This window comes from Chiloscyllium plagiosum, chromosome 9 (genome assembly GCF_004010195.1).
Source record: "Chiloscyllium plagiosum isolate BGI_BamShark_2017 chromosome 9, ASM401019v2, whole genome shotgun sequence".
Lineage (NCBI taxonomy): Eukaryota > Metazoa > Chordata > Chondrichthyes > Orectolobiformes > Hemiscylliidae > Chiloscyllium > Chiloscyllium plagiosum.
In genome coordinates, this window is record NC_057718.1 from 78,269,684 (window position 1) to 78,286,714 (window position 17,031).

The following is a 17,031-nucleotide window of genomic DNA, read 5'->3' on the forward strand; positions in this document are numbered from 1 at the left end:
ACCACCCTCTGTCTTCTACCTTTGAGCCAGTTCTGTATCCAAATGGCTAGTTCTCCCTGTATTCCATGAGATCTAACCTTGCTAATCAGTCTCCCATGGGGAACCTTGTCGAATGCCTTACTGTCTAAGGATTTGAAGTTCTGTACAGTTCAAGCAATTTCCTTTCTTGCAGGGCTAGTTTTAAGTGTGCACAGATGAAAAGATGATCTTTCTTCATTAGATTGCTGTAGAACTCTGCACATAATAAGACAAATATCAGTTATTGACTTATCATTGTTGCAGCCTCCATTGGTCTGCGATGGATGGTTGGAATGACAGAAATAGAAAAGGCTCTGGTTATGGCAACAATGACATTAACTAAAAAAAAAATTCGTGACTGGTAGTACCACAGACTGAGAAATATATTTTTGTTCTGAAGAGTTGTAACAGATACTGGAGTCAAGGGGATAATGTATCTAAATTGCTATTTAGTGTAGAGATCACTGTAGAATGCCACCTTAATCTGCACAAAAAGGATAGCATGGATTGGTATCCTTTTGTGATGTGGTGTGTGAAACCATTCGCACAGTAGTAAGAAATGGTGAGATTAGATATTGTCAGAATTTTACACCAGTGGTATCACTTGCAAATCTGACCTGTTGATGTTTTCAGTATACAGTCAGTTCTTCCAGAACATGATAGTTGTGTTCCTGTGCGATCCCACGTTATACAAAAATCTCGCAATACACATAGCACATAGTGTTGGCGATGCAATCGCATTATAGCCAATGCATACTTTGAAAGTTCATGCTTTAGAAACAGCATTCCCTACTCACCCAATTGCGTCGCAACCAATTCGCATTAATCAAAGTCACATTACGGCAGAACTGACTATTGAAATTTCAGTCTAAATGGAAATGACTTTCCGTTAAAACAGGTTTTCTTTTAAAGGATTCATTTTTTTCTAATAAATTGTGCTCCTAACTTATTCAAACGTTTGTATTTTACTGAATCTGAGCCATTTTGAGGGTTGAAAAGTGAGGTGTTGGAAAAGCACAGCCGGTCAGGCAGCATTCGAGAAGCAGGAGAGTCAACGTTTTGAGCATAAGCTTTCCTAATGAAGAGCTCATGCTCGAAAATTAGACTCTCCTCAGATATTGCCTGATCAGCTGTGCTTTATGAGCACCACACTTTTTGACTCCCCTCCAATATCTGCAATCCTTACTTTCTTCTCATTTTCAGGGTTATTTGGATTAAGATTGACTTTCGTTAACTGGTTAAATATTTAGTATGTGGTCCCATCCTTGACAAACAGGTGCTTTGTCTGTGAAGTAGGTGGATCTGGTCCTGCAGAGTGCTGTTGTATAACAGGGTCAAAGGTTACAGATTTGTAGCTGCCTCTTCAAGAATACATGCTATTTGCAGACCAATTGTCATTCTTTAATTTATTAGCTGATTGGCTAGGCCTAAGTCTTGTTTGAGACATTTTTCTTTGTAAAATTCATTAGGTTTTCTGTTTTCACTCTCTGGGTGATGGGGAGTGGGCAAGGAGGGATTTGTTTGCTAACTTCAGATATTTCTGGCTGTACTGTTCTTGCTGGTCTGTAGCAACAGCAGGACACAGTGAGGTCTGCCGATCAGAGTTGTGTTGCTGGAAATTCTGATGAAGGGCTCTGGCTCGAAACATTGTTTTTATTTGCTCAGATACTGCCTGACCTGTGCTTTTCCAGCAACACACACAAGGAGAAAGTGAGGACTGCAGATGCTGGAGATCAGAGGTGAAAATGTGTTGCTGGAAAAGCGCAGCAGGTCAGGCAGCATCCAAGGAACAGGAGGGCTGAAGAAGGGCTTATGCCCGAAACGTCGATTCTCCTGTTCCTTGGATGTTGCCTGACCTGCGCTTTTCCAGCAACACACACAACACTAGCAACAGCAGCTCAATCAGTCTGAGATATTATCATTAGGCAGTTCTTAGACTCCTGGTGGTGTTCTCAATAATATAACATTCTCATACTCCAAAACAAATGTAATCTTGTGCAGTGTGTTCTGTTACAATATGATGGGTGTGTTCCTCTGCAACCACATGTTACAGAAAATTGCTATACCCTTTTTCCAAATAGCATCCAAACAATTAATCAGTCACATTATAGCCAATTTGTGGTGTTGAAATAGTTTTTACACTAGAACAACCTGTTCAGCATAATATGTAAAACACTTGCATTTCAGGTTGTGCAACTCTCCTGGTATTTTAGTAGTATCTGACTTCCATCCAGTTTATAGTGCAAAAAGGAAAATGTGGTCCCTTACAACAGTTTGAAGTTGATTATCATGCTGAAGGATGTATGGTTTGTGGGAGTAAGTGAATCAGTGTAATGGATTTTACTTGATTTCTCCTCACCCTCCCCACCCTTGTGCAAGTCTATAATCGTAGCACTTCCAAAACTAGTAAAAGTCTGTTTTTGTTGGCTCCTGTACAAAACCTACCTGATATGAAATTTAGGGTTTTAAGTTTTGTCCAGCTTAGACATTGGAGTAAATCTATTGTGAGGCCTTGTACTTTTAAACCCATTTTCTGAAAATGAAAAGCAGCTGGGCATGAATGCATTGTTTCTCAGCAGTGGAGTATGTACTTGTGACTTTCACACTTCAAAATATGAAATAAAATAGGCTGTACAGAACTCAAAGCATTTTAAAGGTAACTTGTTGCATTCTCAGCTGACTTTACTGTTTTCTGAAATGAGATGTTAAATTAAACATTACAGTCTTTGTACATTTCCCTGAAGGTATTTGCTTTTCTCCATTCATTAACTTCATTAAATTTTGTGGAGCTTGCATGTATCTCTTCAAAAGCAGTTTTTCTGTGCATTTGTGAAGAAATAGAACTGTACAGCATTGAAGTTCAAAGTTTAATTTTAAGCTTTGAAGACCATCAAATTTAAATATATTTTCATTTGAGGTTTTGTAAAATATGCTATCACCACTGGATTTTTTTTAACCAAGGTAATGCACTAGCTCCTGATGGCTCTGGGTAAATGCACCACATCTGCCTGGTTTACACAACTCCGTGATATTTGGGATGTTTGATCTCAATTGTCCTGAGTGTTACACTTAGCACACCGGCGTGTATTTTTTTGATTAGGTGGGTGAAAACATGACAGGTAGAAATGTCCATTTACATGCAGCTAGAAAGTACTAGTGGACATCAGTTGAGAGGGTCGTGCTTGATTGCGGTCTGTTTAGATACACATTGTAAGGATTGTGAAAGGGAGATGAGGTGAGATAGGCAAGTAATTCTCCATCTCTTAAGAATATTCTCTGAACCCCTCTTGTCCTGCTATCCCCTTCATTGGAGTCCAGAGGAGCTTTCAGTACCATTCTCCTCTCTTTTCTCCCCCCCCCCCCCCCCCCTTTTATTCAGGTGCTAATGATATCAACTCTGCCTCTGTCTGCAAAAGATCAGCTCTATCTCCATCTCCAAGGAGCAAAAGACTGATCCCTCAAAGGATGCCCCAGTCAGGCTGTTTCCTGCACCCTGCAGGGTTCAGGGGAAAATAAAGTACTAGGATTTTGGAATGAAGGGTTGGAGTAACAATTAGGCGGGGACTTTCTTCACTGGAGCGTAGGTGGTTGAGAAGTGACCTTAAGTTTATAAAATCATGAGGGGCATAGATAAGTAAACAAAGATGTTTTCCCAAAATTGGGGGAATTCAATATTATGGGGCATGTTTTTAAGCTAGATTTAAACAGGGCATGAGGGGCAACTTTTTTTTAGTGGTTAGTGTGTGGAATGAACTGCCAGAGGAAGTGGTGGCTGCAGGTACAGTTGCAACATTTAAAAGACAATTGGATAAGTACATGAATAGGAAAGATTTGGAGGATATGGGCCAAACGCAGGCAGGTGGAACTAGTTTAGTTTGGGAACATAGTCCACACTGACCAGATGGGCCAAAAGGTCTGTTTCCATGCTATATGACTGAGTGGTGCTGTTTAGAAATGATAGACAAAGCCTTGTCTTTTACTGTCCTTCCAATCAAATGTAAAGTACAATTATTTTTTAATTTGAGCAACCAATTGCTTCCATCAAGACTGAAATATAGGATCTCCAAGGCAGATAGTTTGACTATTACCTGAATGTAATTGTTCAACATGAAACTCTTCTAAAGAAAATCAGAATGCTTGGGCTATACAGCAAGTTTGGCATTCTTTAAAAGAGAAGCAGAGCAAGTATTTCAAGTTGGTGATCTTGTTTATCCATGTTTCCTATTTTGAAGTTTCCAGAATCCATTTTGCCTTTAGTTAGGAAATTGTGCAAAAAATATCAACCTAATTTAAATGGGTATGAGTTCACAATGTACAATGCTTGTAATTTAAGTTGCTAATTAGCCTCCTGCAGAATCCATTAGAGCGTTTCGGCTGAGAAAGTTTGCATTTATTCAATAGATGAGTAAATGACCTGAACTTACCTGGGACTGTTTTGGCCTTGTACTGTGGTGTCATGTAACTGGGAAATAGTCTGTCCCAGTACTGAGATTCTCTAGACAAATAATTATAAATTGTAGTAACCATGTTGACTAAATGACCTGAATCAAATTATTGAACTCGATATAGCAATTTTGTTTATAGTTCCTTTTAGCATGGAAAATGTTGAAACGAACTTCCCAGCTAGAGTGCAGATAATAACTAGATATAATTGAGCCAAAGAATATCTTCCCATGGAAGAATATTGTGAACTTGATTGGAAACTGTGCGCATGTTGGATTTTTAAAGTGGAGAGGTTTGCTACAGAACACCCCATTCACTTGAGAACTGTTCACACTTTGAAAGATTTGTTAATTTAATTTGTTTACTGTTTGCTTATTACTGATTTGTGTTTTAAATTTTGCTACCAAGGAAGCTACCAGTTCAACGTCATTCTGCTGGTTTTAGGTAATTCTTCTTTTCTTTAAACAGGGTAGCCCAGAATTTGTGGCGACTTCTGAATGTGTGCATTACTTTGAATGGAAGACTTTTGTAGCCTGCAAGAAGAGCACCTTCAACCCCCAAAAAGAGGTAAATGCAAGTACCCCACGTGTTGGCATATTCTTGATCTGCTAAAATCTGAATTGGGGCTATAAGTAATGATGTAAAATTCACAGGGGAGTGAATGATGCTCCCTGAACTACTCATACTGGTGATAAGTATATGCGATTGAATTAAATGTGTTCCTATTTAATTCAGCATTATTTTTGAGTATTTTTGAACTAACAAAATCGCACTTTCAAGTTCATTGTGAAGTGGCTGAACCTGAATTGTGATAGTTCAGATAGCTATTGGACTTGAGCATCCTTCATTATTGCTAGTCACTTTTATTTCTCACTTCAGTTATCAGATAGAGGTTTAAGTGCCTAGCAGAGCAGTTACTATAGTTATTTTAAAATGTAACTTAATTTAAAATGTGCTTACTATATTCCAAAAGAATTACAAAAGTTGGACATGTAACTAGCTTTCAGCAAATGGAAAGTGGAGGGTAGCGATAAAGAACAAAGTAGAAGGTCTAGTTTGTGAAAGACTAAAGAATTAATAGTGCAAGTCCAAAGATAATGGGATAAGGAAAGAACTGAAGGATTTGGATAGAGGAACTTCGACAAGAATCATGAGTATCTGCTGGTGTTACAGGAAGCAGTGTGCAAAGAAATGTCACCAGATCATCACTTCCTTTTGGCCTTGAGTCAACACCTGTCATCTAATCCCCTTCTCCCCACCCTCCCCCTTCCCCTTTTTCATTTGCTCAAAACCTTTTAGAACTGGGATAGGTTAGAAATTTTAACCTGAAATGCTAACAATTTCTCTTTCCTGAGATGCTGCTTGACTTGCTTGGGTTTTCCAGCATTTGCATTTGATCTTCTTTGGTCCATTGATTGGCTGAAGATTGTGCCCCATTTGTCCACTAGGTCCTATCTCATTCTGCTTCAGTCCCTGTGGCGATCTAATGGCTACAAGTCTCCTCAGATAAAGGATTGAGTTCTATAGGTGATAACCATCTAAATACAGAACTCTGCCTGCCTCTGAAATGATTAAAACGGTTCTGAAAATAACCTTGAATGTTTGACTTTCCACATTATAAATTAAATTTTTTGTGTATCTAGTTTTTACCACAAGCAAAAATATGAACTTGTACATTTTACATTGACCTTGATTTTTCTCCTTTCATTCTCTTTTGTAATTATTGTCAATTGTATTGCAGAAACTGATTATTTCCTCTACCTTATACAGTCATCACTTGCAAAGAAATCAGAAGTACAGACCCTAAATTACATACAAACTCAGACTGCATAGCATTTCTCACTCAATTGTCATGATGCAACAAGGTGCCATTTGGCCCATGTCAGTATTGGCTCTTCAAATGAGCATAATTACCTAGTGCCAATCTACTTTCTCCCTGTACCCTTACATGTTTGTCATCATAATCATCTAATGCCCACTTGAACGCCTCAATTGAGCCAGTCTCTATCACATTTCCAGGCAGTGCATTCCATATCCTAACTACTCGCTGAGTTTTTTTTTTCTCTCATCACCTTAAACTATTCTTCTTGTTCTTTTATGTGTGGAAACAGGTTCTCCATATCCATTTGCATCATCATCAACCTGCTTGTGGCTTTGAAAAGCTTTATCACATTCTCTCAGCTGCCTTCTCTCCAAAGAGAACAGACCCAACTACTTCAATCTGTCTTCATTATTGCAGTTTCTATTCCTGCAACCACTTCAGTAGATCACTTCTCCACACTCTTCAATGCATTCATGTCTTTACTGCAATATGGTACTCAATTGTATACAATGCTCCATCTGACAAGTATCTTATACAACTTTGACATCACCCTCTTTGAGAATTTTTCTTTATTGTCCTATTTCTGATGTGGATGGGTAGCCATGTAGCTAGTACGGTGATCTATAAGCACACGATAATTAAAGATTTCCTCTCTGGTTTGTGCCACCTGTGAGCTTGCACTGTTCTAAGAGCCAGCTGTCAATCATCTCTACTTGATTGCTTGCTCTTTCCTTGTCTATTACTTTTATCAGAATTAGTCAGGAATAGTTTTTTATTTAGTCACATCCATAGAAACAAGTTAGTTTGCAAATATGACTACATACAATGCTTCATTCAATGTAGTTGGACCTTGAATATTGTATCCACCCAGGCATGGCCATCAGGCAGCAGTCTCTTTCTGTTCAAATTCTGGGGTGTGTGCTTTCTCTGCTCCTACCTCTGAGATCCAAAGTGATGCATCTAATTTGAAAAAAAGGTTTTGGCCCTGTCAGACATTTTACTCCATCACTTGCACAGCCATGAGTAGTGTTGTGGGTGACACTCCAGTGGCTAATTGAGCTTGCAAGTTGTAATTGTTTTTGTAATGGTTCAGAAAGCAAACCACCTCACTTCACTAAGGTTGTTCGCTGTTAATAGTTCATGTTCACTAGGCTTCAATTGATCCTTTTAAGAAGTATTAGTAAATTGAAGTGGACAGATCTGCAAAAGTGATTTCCAACAAACTGTTTTGAAGCAAATTCTTTAAATTGCTCACTGAATAAGCCTTTTAAGTAACTCAATTTTTTTAAAAATTGCCATATTAAGAGCATATTCTCAAATGTATTTTGGGACAGTCAGTCTGAATATCTAAGGCAAACTCCCCTCATTTTCTATCCATTGCTTTTCAATAGATGGGAAAGCATAGCAACTAAGCATCAGTTCTCAGAACGAAGCTAATGAATTAGGATCGTACAGGAAATGTGCATTCATCAAATTATTATTCGTTTGTTTTTATGATAATTCGGGTTTTAATTAAGATATTTATTCTTGATGTGACAGATGTTCCTTGATTGAACTTTAAAAGCATGTTTATTCATGTTCACTTAAAATTAACTCTTTAAGGTTCCTTGTTACGTCATTGATGAAGTTGGAAAGAAACGTGATTTGAATCCACTCATAAAGATGTCGGGAGGCTATTTGGTTGATTCTCCTGATGATGATGATTTGTATATCAACATTTGTAGAGATATAGGTTAGTTACCTTTTCTCAACTGATCACTTTCTCTAATTTGCATTGAGTTCATGAACTTTGTATCCTATTTGCTTTACCAACTTATCAATGTCACTCATTACTGCTCCCTTTATGAAATCAAAGAATGAAACCATTTAACATTTTCTAAACAAAAATTGACTAATCAAACTTAAAGCTAAAATTGATAGTTCAGATGGATTGCATCTGTGTATTTTGGGGGTTAGGGAAGAGATCTAAAAAGCTAATATAGAAATGTAAGATTTCATTTGAAACAAATATTGCCCCCAAACCAACCTACCAGAGTTCTCTGAAGAATTATTAAAGGGTAGGCAAGATCATATTTTGATTTCCAACATATCTTTTGAAGAAATCGCATGCACTGAAGCCAAGGTGGAGTTGGGGCAAGAAGCTGTTAACAAAATGGGGTTGGGGGGGATGGGGTGGATGAGTGGGTGGGGAAGCGGTTAAAGAACTTTCTCAGGTTGGCAAGTGCTGTTCCATAGGTTCAGTTCTGATTTTTTGCCTGCTGTTTTATATAAATGAGTCTGAATTTGGATGTATTTTTGCAAATTGAGGATGATGTCTCATTGGAGCGCAAGTTAGTATAGAAGAGAGCTGGCATAAAATACAGAAAAACATTATTAAACTTGGGGGTAAATGGGTAAGTCAGCTTTAACATTGAGGTATATTTTAGTGCCCACTGACTCCTCAGTTATTGGCTAATGAGTAGTGGAACTGAAGATTTGGAATATAGATGTAGTTATCATTAAAAGTAGATATTCAGGCACTAAGTTTGCAAAAATGATCATTTGAAATGATATAGAAGTGAAAGGCTATATCTATCAGAAGAATTGAACACACTGGAACTGTTTTCCTTAATAGAAGGCTCGTGCATGGCTTAATAGAGGCCTTTTATATTTTCAAAGAAATTGGATAGTGTAGATCTCCAATTCTAGAAGACACTAAAACTAGAGAGAAATGCTCATCAGTAATGCAACTCCTGGACAAACTGTGTCTGGTGGATAGATGTAATGTGGAAATCTGTCAGAAGAGAGTTGAGAATTTTTCTTTATGGGATGTGGGTGAGTTTGGCCATTTCTGATTTGCCCTTGTATTGAGTGGCTTTCTAGGTCATTTTCCAAGGAATTGAGTTGCATGTGGGCCAAAGCAGGTAAGGTTTGCTTCCATAAATATGATAGTTTCATAGTTATCACGACAAAGATTGGCTTTTAATTCTGGCTTTAATTGATTTTTAAACTCATCCACCTGTTATTTTGGCATTGAAACTGTATCCCCAGGGCTTTTGACTGCACCTGTGGATAACTGGTCTAAAAGCATTATCACTGTCTCAACTCCTCCCCACAAAAATGTGGATTTAAGGGAAGCTGGATACATGAGAGAAAGGACTAGAAAGACTATTAGGTTGAGCATGAGCATTGGTATGGATTGAAAAAACGATGCAGGGTATAGCAATTCAGACAGCATTGGTGAGAGTTAATGTTTTGGACTTACATTTTCAACTGAACTGGATAGTCGAATGTACACCAGAATCTGTTTTAAACAAGTGAAAAAGGGAGTGTGGGATTAAGAACAAAAAAATCTCAGGATTGAGAAGAAGAGATTCAACATTTGAAAAGTTTGGTGCAAGGTCAAAGGAGGTGGTTAGGAGATGAGTAGGAAACATTAGATGTGGCTGGAGGTGGTGTGAATGACATTTAACAGCTTAGTTTCAAAAGCAAATGGAGAAAGACATGATTAAAACCAAAACTGGTAAACCAGTGGGGATAAAGGTCACTGTTTGAAATTGTTGAACTGTGTACCGAATCTGGAGGTCTAATAGAAAGATGTGGTACAGCTAAGTTTGCATTGAACTTGATTGAAACACTCCATGAGTCAGCACAATGGTCAATGTGAGAGAAAGCTAGACTATTAAAAATGATATCATTATGCTTGTCACCAATCTGTTTGATTTCCTGGTGTAGAGTAGACACCATATGAGTAGTATTCTAGATTTAAAAACAGTACCCATAAGTAGTTGGTTCTCCTGGTAAGTGCATTAATCTTGAAAAAGATGTGGAAAGAGTGGTTGTATCTCTTTACTTTCAATAACATTTTTTCATGTAAGCAAAGAGGAGTATTGTAGATTCGGTATAATAAAACAAACAGCTGTTTTTGAAATGAAGGGAATGGGTGGGGAAGGTGTTTGGAATTCCACTTCGTGGTTGAAATGGTGGAGCTGTGACTCCGGAAGCTGTGCAAAGTGAGGACCTAAGGAATGCTATCCTTGAAAGGGAGGGTAGATGGTGAGAACAGAACTGCAGAAAATAAGATAGAGGACTCCAACCACTGAGGGAGTTTCCAGTTGAGGAAAGAGGAAGGCTGCATCATTAGAACAGATGTGACAGACTGGGAAACTCCAAATGGATTGGAATCTTTTCAGAAGTGAAGAATAGAGATATATAGTTGCAGAGGAGCCAGCGGGTGTAAATATTTAACCATCCCCAATGAATTGGGGGGAAAAAAGATTTGACCTGAATATTTGCATTGCTTTCGCATGGGGGCCATCTCTAACACTTAATTTCTGCGGATAGATTAGGTTGAGGTTGTTAAGTGTCAAGATGGTCCATGTGAAAGTAATGTTTCCATTTGGGCTGAGAAGGAAACAATACCAATGCAATCCTTAATACTTTTCTTAAAAAAAAAAAAGGGGGTGCCTCAGTAAGACTGGGACAAGGAAAGTTCATACAACCCACAAAAAACAGGCATAATTTGAAACAATGCACACAAAGGTGTTTTATCTGGAGAAAATGAGTAGGGTTGAAGTTCTTCAGTATAAGATCAAATGCAACCATGTGGAAGAATCTGGTCCTTTGAGAAAGAAGCTAACAGTTCCATTGGATGTACAGCATGGAAACAGAGTATGTTGTTATGCAGAGAGACTGAAATGTGAAGAGTAGTGATGGTGGCAGTTGGGTGGTTGTTGGTGATGGTAGGTGTAGAAACTGAGGAAGCGTTCAGTTCATTCACGCAGTGTAGTCTGAAACACTTGGTATACCAGGGCAATCCTGTTGATAGATTTTGGAAATGAGATTTAAAGCTGACTGTTTGAGGTTAGACAAGAGGAAACTCCACATGGAATTTAACAAATATTCTGTGCCTGGTTTTGGCAGGTTTTTGATTTAATAATTTTTCTTGGCTTTGGAAAGCAGGTTTTTGTCATTCTGCTATTTGCATTGCTCTTCAGCATGTATTTTGCTTTACTTGTTCCTTTACCACTGCCTTTGGCCTTGCATCACCTGCTCTTGTAATTTAATCTCTCCTGTCTTGCAATCTTTCCTCTTGTTTTCATATTCTCACCACTTCGCTTAGAATATAGAACATAGAACAGTACAGCCCCTTCAGCCTTCAATGTTATGCCGGCTGTTTATCCTACTCTAAGATCAGACTGTCCTATATACCCTTGCACTAACTTCCATGTGCCTATCCAAGAGTCGCTTAAATATCCATAATGTATCTGACTACTACACTTCTGGCAGTGGATTTCACATGCCCTCCACTCTGAGTGACAAACCTACCTCTGACACTTCCCCAAACCTCCTTCCAATGACCTTAAAATAATGCCCCCTCATTGACATTTCTGCCATGGGGAAAAGTCTCTGGCTATTCACTCTATCTATGCCTCTCAATATCATGTACACCACCTATCAAGTCACCCCTTGTCCTCCTTCACTCCATTGCAAAAAACCCTTATACTTCCTGTCTAACTTTTCCTGGTTTCTATGAAAGAAAGTTGACTTCTACATTTAACTCTCTACAGCTGTCAGTTGACCTGTGCATTTGCAGCATGTCCTGTTGCTATTTCAGACTCCAAATTCTCAGGACTTTGCTCTATAGCACAAGTTGACATTGCTGGGAAAACATTACAAATTTAACTGATTTTAAATTTGTTAATGTAATTTCTAGCACACTTGTAACTTTTTAATAACATGTTTGCAAAACTCGAACATTTAGTACTTTGAGTACTGTGAACAGTCAGAAGTACATGGTGTTTGATTTAATCAGTCATTGGCATACGGGACATAAGTATCTGGCATTGCAAAAACACTAAAATTCCTATATCCTATTTTTCATTATGTCAACCTAATAATGCGCCTCACTTGTTTGAAACCGCATATATTTGTATGCAGGGTGGAAAGGAACATGTCGAGGCATGTAAATGAAGTAGAGTAGTATTGGGATGCACACTCTGACCAATCAATTGACTAAAAGCAATTGACATCTTTTGCTTTATTACAAATCATTGATCCCTTTTGAAATTTTGCATTTTTGTTCTGATTGCAAGATAATTTTTAACAAGTATATGGTTGTGTCCCTTTTGTGCTGTAATTTGCAATGCTTTTTATGAAGTAAGGAAATAGCATAAGTTTTGATTCTAGTATTAATAGTATTATTTGTTTAATTGCTAGCTCCTTCAGGCAAGACGTCTGCATGTAAATCTAGCAGCAGTGCCTGTTTGTTGAAAGGATCCACTGCATTTGATGTTGGACAACCAACAGATGCTTTAAAACTAATTGACAAAGACAGGTAGGAAATGTCACTGAAATTTCAAGGGTCACACTTGATTTACCAGAACACAAATTTTAAATGTAGAGCTTACACTGTAATTACATTGAAGTTATTTGCATATAATTTCCATTTTAACCTGAATTCAGATTCTTTTTATAAATTGAACGTTCTTCATGTATAGTCAAGAACTACAGTATTTAATGTTTATATCAGTTAATATCTTGAGGTTAGATGTTCAACTAACTGGTATTGGTTCATGTTTTAATATCCCTTCTGAGACTGCAATTTCTGATGTAATTCTGAAACTTTTACTCAGTTACTTTACAATTTTTATGGTCTAAGCAGCATTTTATTATTTGATTCATCTGCTATATTCAGTGTATTTAACTACATTAGAGCAAAAGGCTCCAGAGCATTCTATTCTCTTTTTCCCTTCAAGTATAACTCATTTGTAGTAGTGCTTTTGTCCCAGAATCTTGTCTCTTTCTAAAAAGAGAATGAATGTGTTCTGTTGTTTGGAGATATTTAGACATATTTATTGGCTGACTTGACTTATTTAAAATCTGAAAAATGTGGCATGTAATTGGTCATCTTGGTAACTGAAATTTTTTTAACTGTAGTAACCTGTGGCCTAGTGAGCCAGATTATGACTCACTCCTCCAGCCTGTTGCATCATTAGCATCTGGAGACACTTGTTAGGGTGGCACGGTGACTCAGTGGTTATCACTGCTGCCTCACAGCGCCAGGGTTCAATTCCCTGGGCAACTGTCTGAATGGAGTTTGCACATTCTCCCCATGTCTGCGTGGGTTTCCTCCGGGTGCTCCAGTTTCTTCCCACAGTCCAAAGCTGTGCAGATTAGGTGAATTGGCCATGCTAAATTGCCCGTAGTGTTAGGTGGATTAGTCGGGTAAATATAGGGAGGGTGGGTTTCTCTTCAGAGAGTCGGTGTGGACTTGTTGGGCCAAAGGGCCTGTTTCCGCACGGTAATCTATCCTTGTGATGTAGATGAGCACCAGATTGCGCAGGGCTTGATATAGCCGGACGCTTACTGTTAAATCTTGATCCTTCCTTTGATTTTATCAACAAGGCTTTGGAAAGTTGGTATCCCAAGAAAAAGAAACAAAAGAATTGTTAGATTTGCAAATCAAGGTCAAAAGTGCTTATATTAGTTTCTTTAATAATTGCTTTGGTCTTCATGTAAGAGCCTTTTAGCCAATTTCATTTTGTGTTCTGTTTTAGGCTGGTTATTATATCACCGTGCTTTCACCAGTGCATGCTGCCGCGTGCCCCCCCCCCCCCCATTATTGCCCTTCCATAATTGCTCTGGAGGAGGTGGTAAGCAAAAAGGGTAGTGAAGGATCAGTGAGTGATATCGTTCCACGTCAGGATGATGGGAGACTTGGAGGGAAATGGTGATTCCACACATCCATACTATCACCCCACTCACCACTCCCAAAAAACCCCACCTGAGTAGAGGTTGAGCATTTGGAAGGTACTATTGGAAGACTTCTGGTCAGCTCCCACTCTGTGAGTGAATTGTGAAAGTGGGTTGATGGGGTGCAAATCAAAAAGGCAGCATTCTTTTGGATTGTGTCAAACATGGAGTATTGGCAAGTGTAGGGGGAGGCAATTGCTTGCCACAGATTTCTTGGCCTTGGGTCTGCTCTTGTAGCCAGAGTCTGCCTGGTCCAGTTTAGTTTCTGGTCAACAGTAATCCCCAGGATGATTTGAGTGGTGGAAATGCCTTATTTAACAACTTTTGTACCTAAATGCACGCAGTTTTCTGAATACAGTTGAGCTGACGGCACAGAGATAAATGTGTACAACCTGGTGGAGATTATTGAAATGCAGTGACAGGGAGGTCAGGGCTGGAAGTTAAATATCCAAGGATACTCAAAATTCCAAAAAGATGTACTTTGCCCTTCACCTTCCTGCTCACCATCCAAGGGCTGAAAGAATGCTTCCAGATGAAGCAGCATTTCACCTCTGGGTGCAGCAAATACAATACACAAGAACAATGTGGTCTACCCTACATTGGAGAAATCAAACAGATTGGGTGGCCACTTTGCACCTATGGTCTGTGCGCAAACATGACCCCGGCCTTCCTGAAGTCTGTCACTGTAATGTAGTGTACTGCTTGCATGCTTGTGTGTGTCCTCTTGTGTTGCAGTGGATCACAGCGCAAACTGGATGAACAACATCTCATTTTCAGACTAGGCACGTCACCGCTTTCTTGACTTAATATTCAGTTTAACACCTTTTTATAAATTGTGAACCATTTTTTCCCTTTTCAGCTTGTTACGTTCAGTTGTCCTTTCACACCCCCCACCCCCACATCCCAGTGGAACTGACTGAACTTTCAAGTCTGGCAGGATCTGCACCATTGGATGGGAGTATGACAGAACAATCACTTAATATGAACTATGAACATCTTTTCTTGACCAGCACCCAACACCCATACCCCTCATTAGAGCATAAAACCTGTCCCCACCACACTTCACTTCAGCTCTGATAAGTCATCTGGACTTAAATGATTGGCTTATACTCTCTCCAGGGATGCTGTCTGACTTAGTGATCTTCAGTATTCATTATTTTTAGCTGGAAGTGGAGTTGCTTTATTGGTTAAGGATGCCATCAAGGCTGTATTAACAAATGATGGCCGCACTAGGGACCACAATGTTGATAGTGGATGGAAATGAAAAGCAAGGGAAGAAATGCCTTTGTAGGTCCCCAAACAGGACTTCTGAAGTAGGGCATCATATAAACCAGGAGATAATGAGGGCTTGAGAGAGGCTTACTGGTGATTGCAGATGATTTAAATATGCATATTGACTAATCAACTTGGGAATAGTCACCTAGTAGAAAGGTATACAGTGTATAAAGGATTAGGGTGAAGCCAGAGGTTCTTGAACTATATTAAAGGAAAAAGATTAACCAGAGAGAATAGGACGTCTCGAGGATCAAAGAGGTATATTACTCAGTGGTTAGCACTGCTGTCTAACAGCGCCTGACACCCAGGTTTGATTCCAGCCTGTGGTAATTCTGTGTGGAGTTTGCATTATTCTCCCTGTGTCTACATGGGTTTTCTTCGGGTATTCTGGCTTCCTCCCACAGTCCAAGGAGTGCAAGCCAGGTGAATTGGTCATGCTCGATGCATTAGTCTGGGTGGGTTACTCTTGGAGGGTCTGTGTGGACTTGTTGGGCCGAAGGGCCTGTTCCCACACTATAGGGAATCTAATCTTAAAAACTGCAGGAGATGGGTGAGGTCCTTAATGAATATTTCTCCTCTGTTTAACAAGGAGAAAGATATGAAGACTTTGGGAACTTGGGGAAGTTGGTCATATCTTGGGGGCAGACTATATCACGTAGGGGGTGGCTAAATCTCCTGATCCTGACCAGATATATTGAAGAACACTAAAAGGCTAGAGCAGAAATGACAAGGACCCTAACTATTTTTGCATCATTGTTAACCACAAGTGAAGTCCTGGAAGACTGGAAGGTAGTGAATATTGTGCCCTTAAGAAAAGCTGCAAGGAAAAACCTGGGACCTATAGACCAGTAAGCCTAACATCTGGGACCTATAGACCAGTAAGCCTAACATTCAGGATTCCTGAAGAAGGGCTTATGCCTGAAACGTCGATTCTCCTGTTCCTTGGATGCTGCCTGACCTGCGCTTTTCCAGCAACACATTTTCAGCTCTGATCTCCAGCATCTGCAGCCCTCACTTTCTCTCAAAGATTGCGAGATAAGATAGATGCATTTGGAAAGACAGGATTTGATTTGGAGCAGTCAGCATGGCGTTGTGTGCAGGAGATTGTGCACCTCAAATTTGTTAGAGTTCTTTGAAGTGACCAAGATGGTTGACTAGGGCAGGGTGGTAGATGTAGTCTATATGGATATCAGTAAGGCCTTTAAGGTTCCACGTGGTATGCTGCTCTGGAAGTGAGATCACATGGAATCCAGGAGGTTGCTGGCAAATTGCTTCCTACCATCAAACCAAATTTTGTATCCAGAGGGTCATAGTGGAAGGATGCTTGTCGGACTGGAGGCCTGAGACTAGTGGAGTGCCTCGGGTCAATGCTGGGCCATTGCTGTTTCTCTATATCAGTGATTTTTGAGAATGTACAAGGCATGATTAAGTTTGCAGATGACACTAAAATAGGAGGAATCGTGGACAGTGAGGAAGGTTGTCAGAAATTGCAGCAGGACCTTGATCAACTGGAAAAGTGGGTTGAGGTGTCAAATGGAGTTTAATATAGATAAGTGTGAGGTCTTGCATTTTGGAAGTCAAGTCAAGGTAGGAGTTTCATGGTGAGTGGTGGGGCCATAAGTATAGTGGAACTGAAGACCTTGGAGTTCAGGTGCATAGTTCTGTGCACTGGAGTTACTGGTAGAGCAATGAAGAAGGCTTTTGGCATATTGGCCGCCTTCATTGAGGTATTTAGGATA

General features: G+C 39.4%; 1 protein-coding gene across 2 annotated transcripts in view; it reads left to right on the forward strand.

The window, feature by feature from the left end:
• The window catches only part of igf2r (insulin-like growth factor 2 receptor), a 212,167-nt gene that overhangs the window by 34,836 nt on the left and 160,300 nt on the right, over positions 1 to 17,031 (forward strand). For both annotated transcript variants that reach the window (XM_043696288.1, XM_043696289.1), the window contains 3 exons: positions 4,930 to 5,028; positions 7,886 to 8,015; positions 12,482 to 12,599. In XM_043696288.1, the coding sequence (XP_043552223.1) occupies positions 4,930 to 5,028; positions 7,886 to 8,015; positions 12,482 to 12,599 (347 nt within the window). The remainder of the gene's footprint in view (positions 1 to 4,929; positions 5,029 to 7,885; positions 8,016 to 12,481; positions 12,600 to 17,031) is intronic.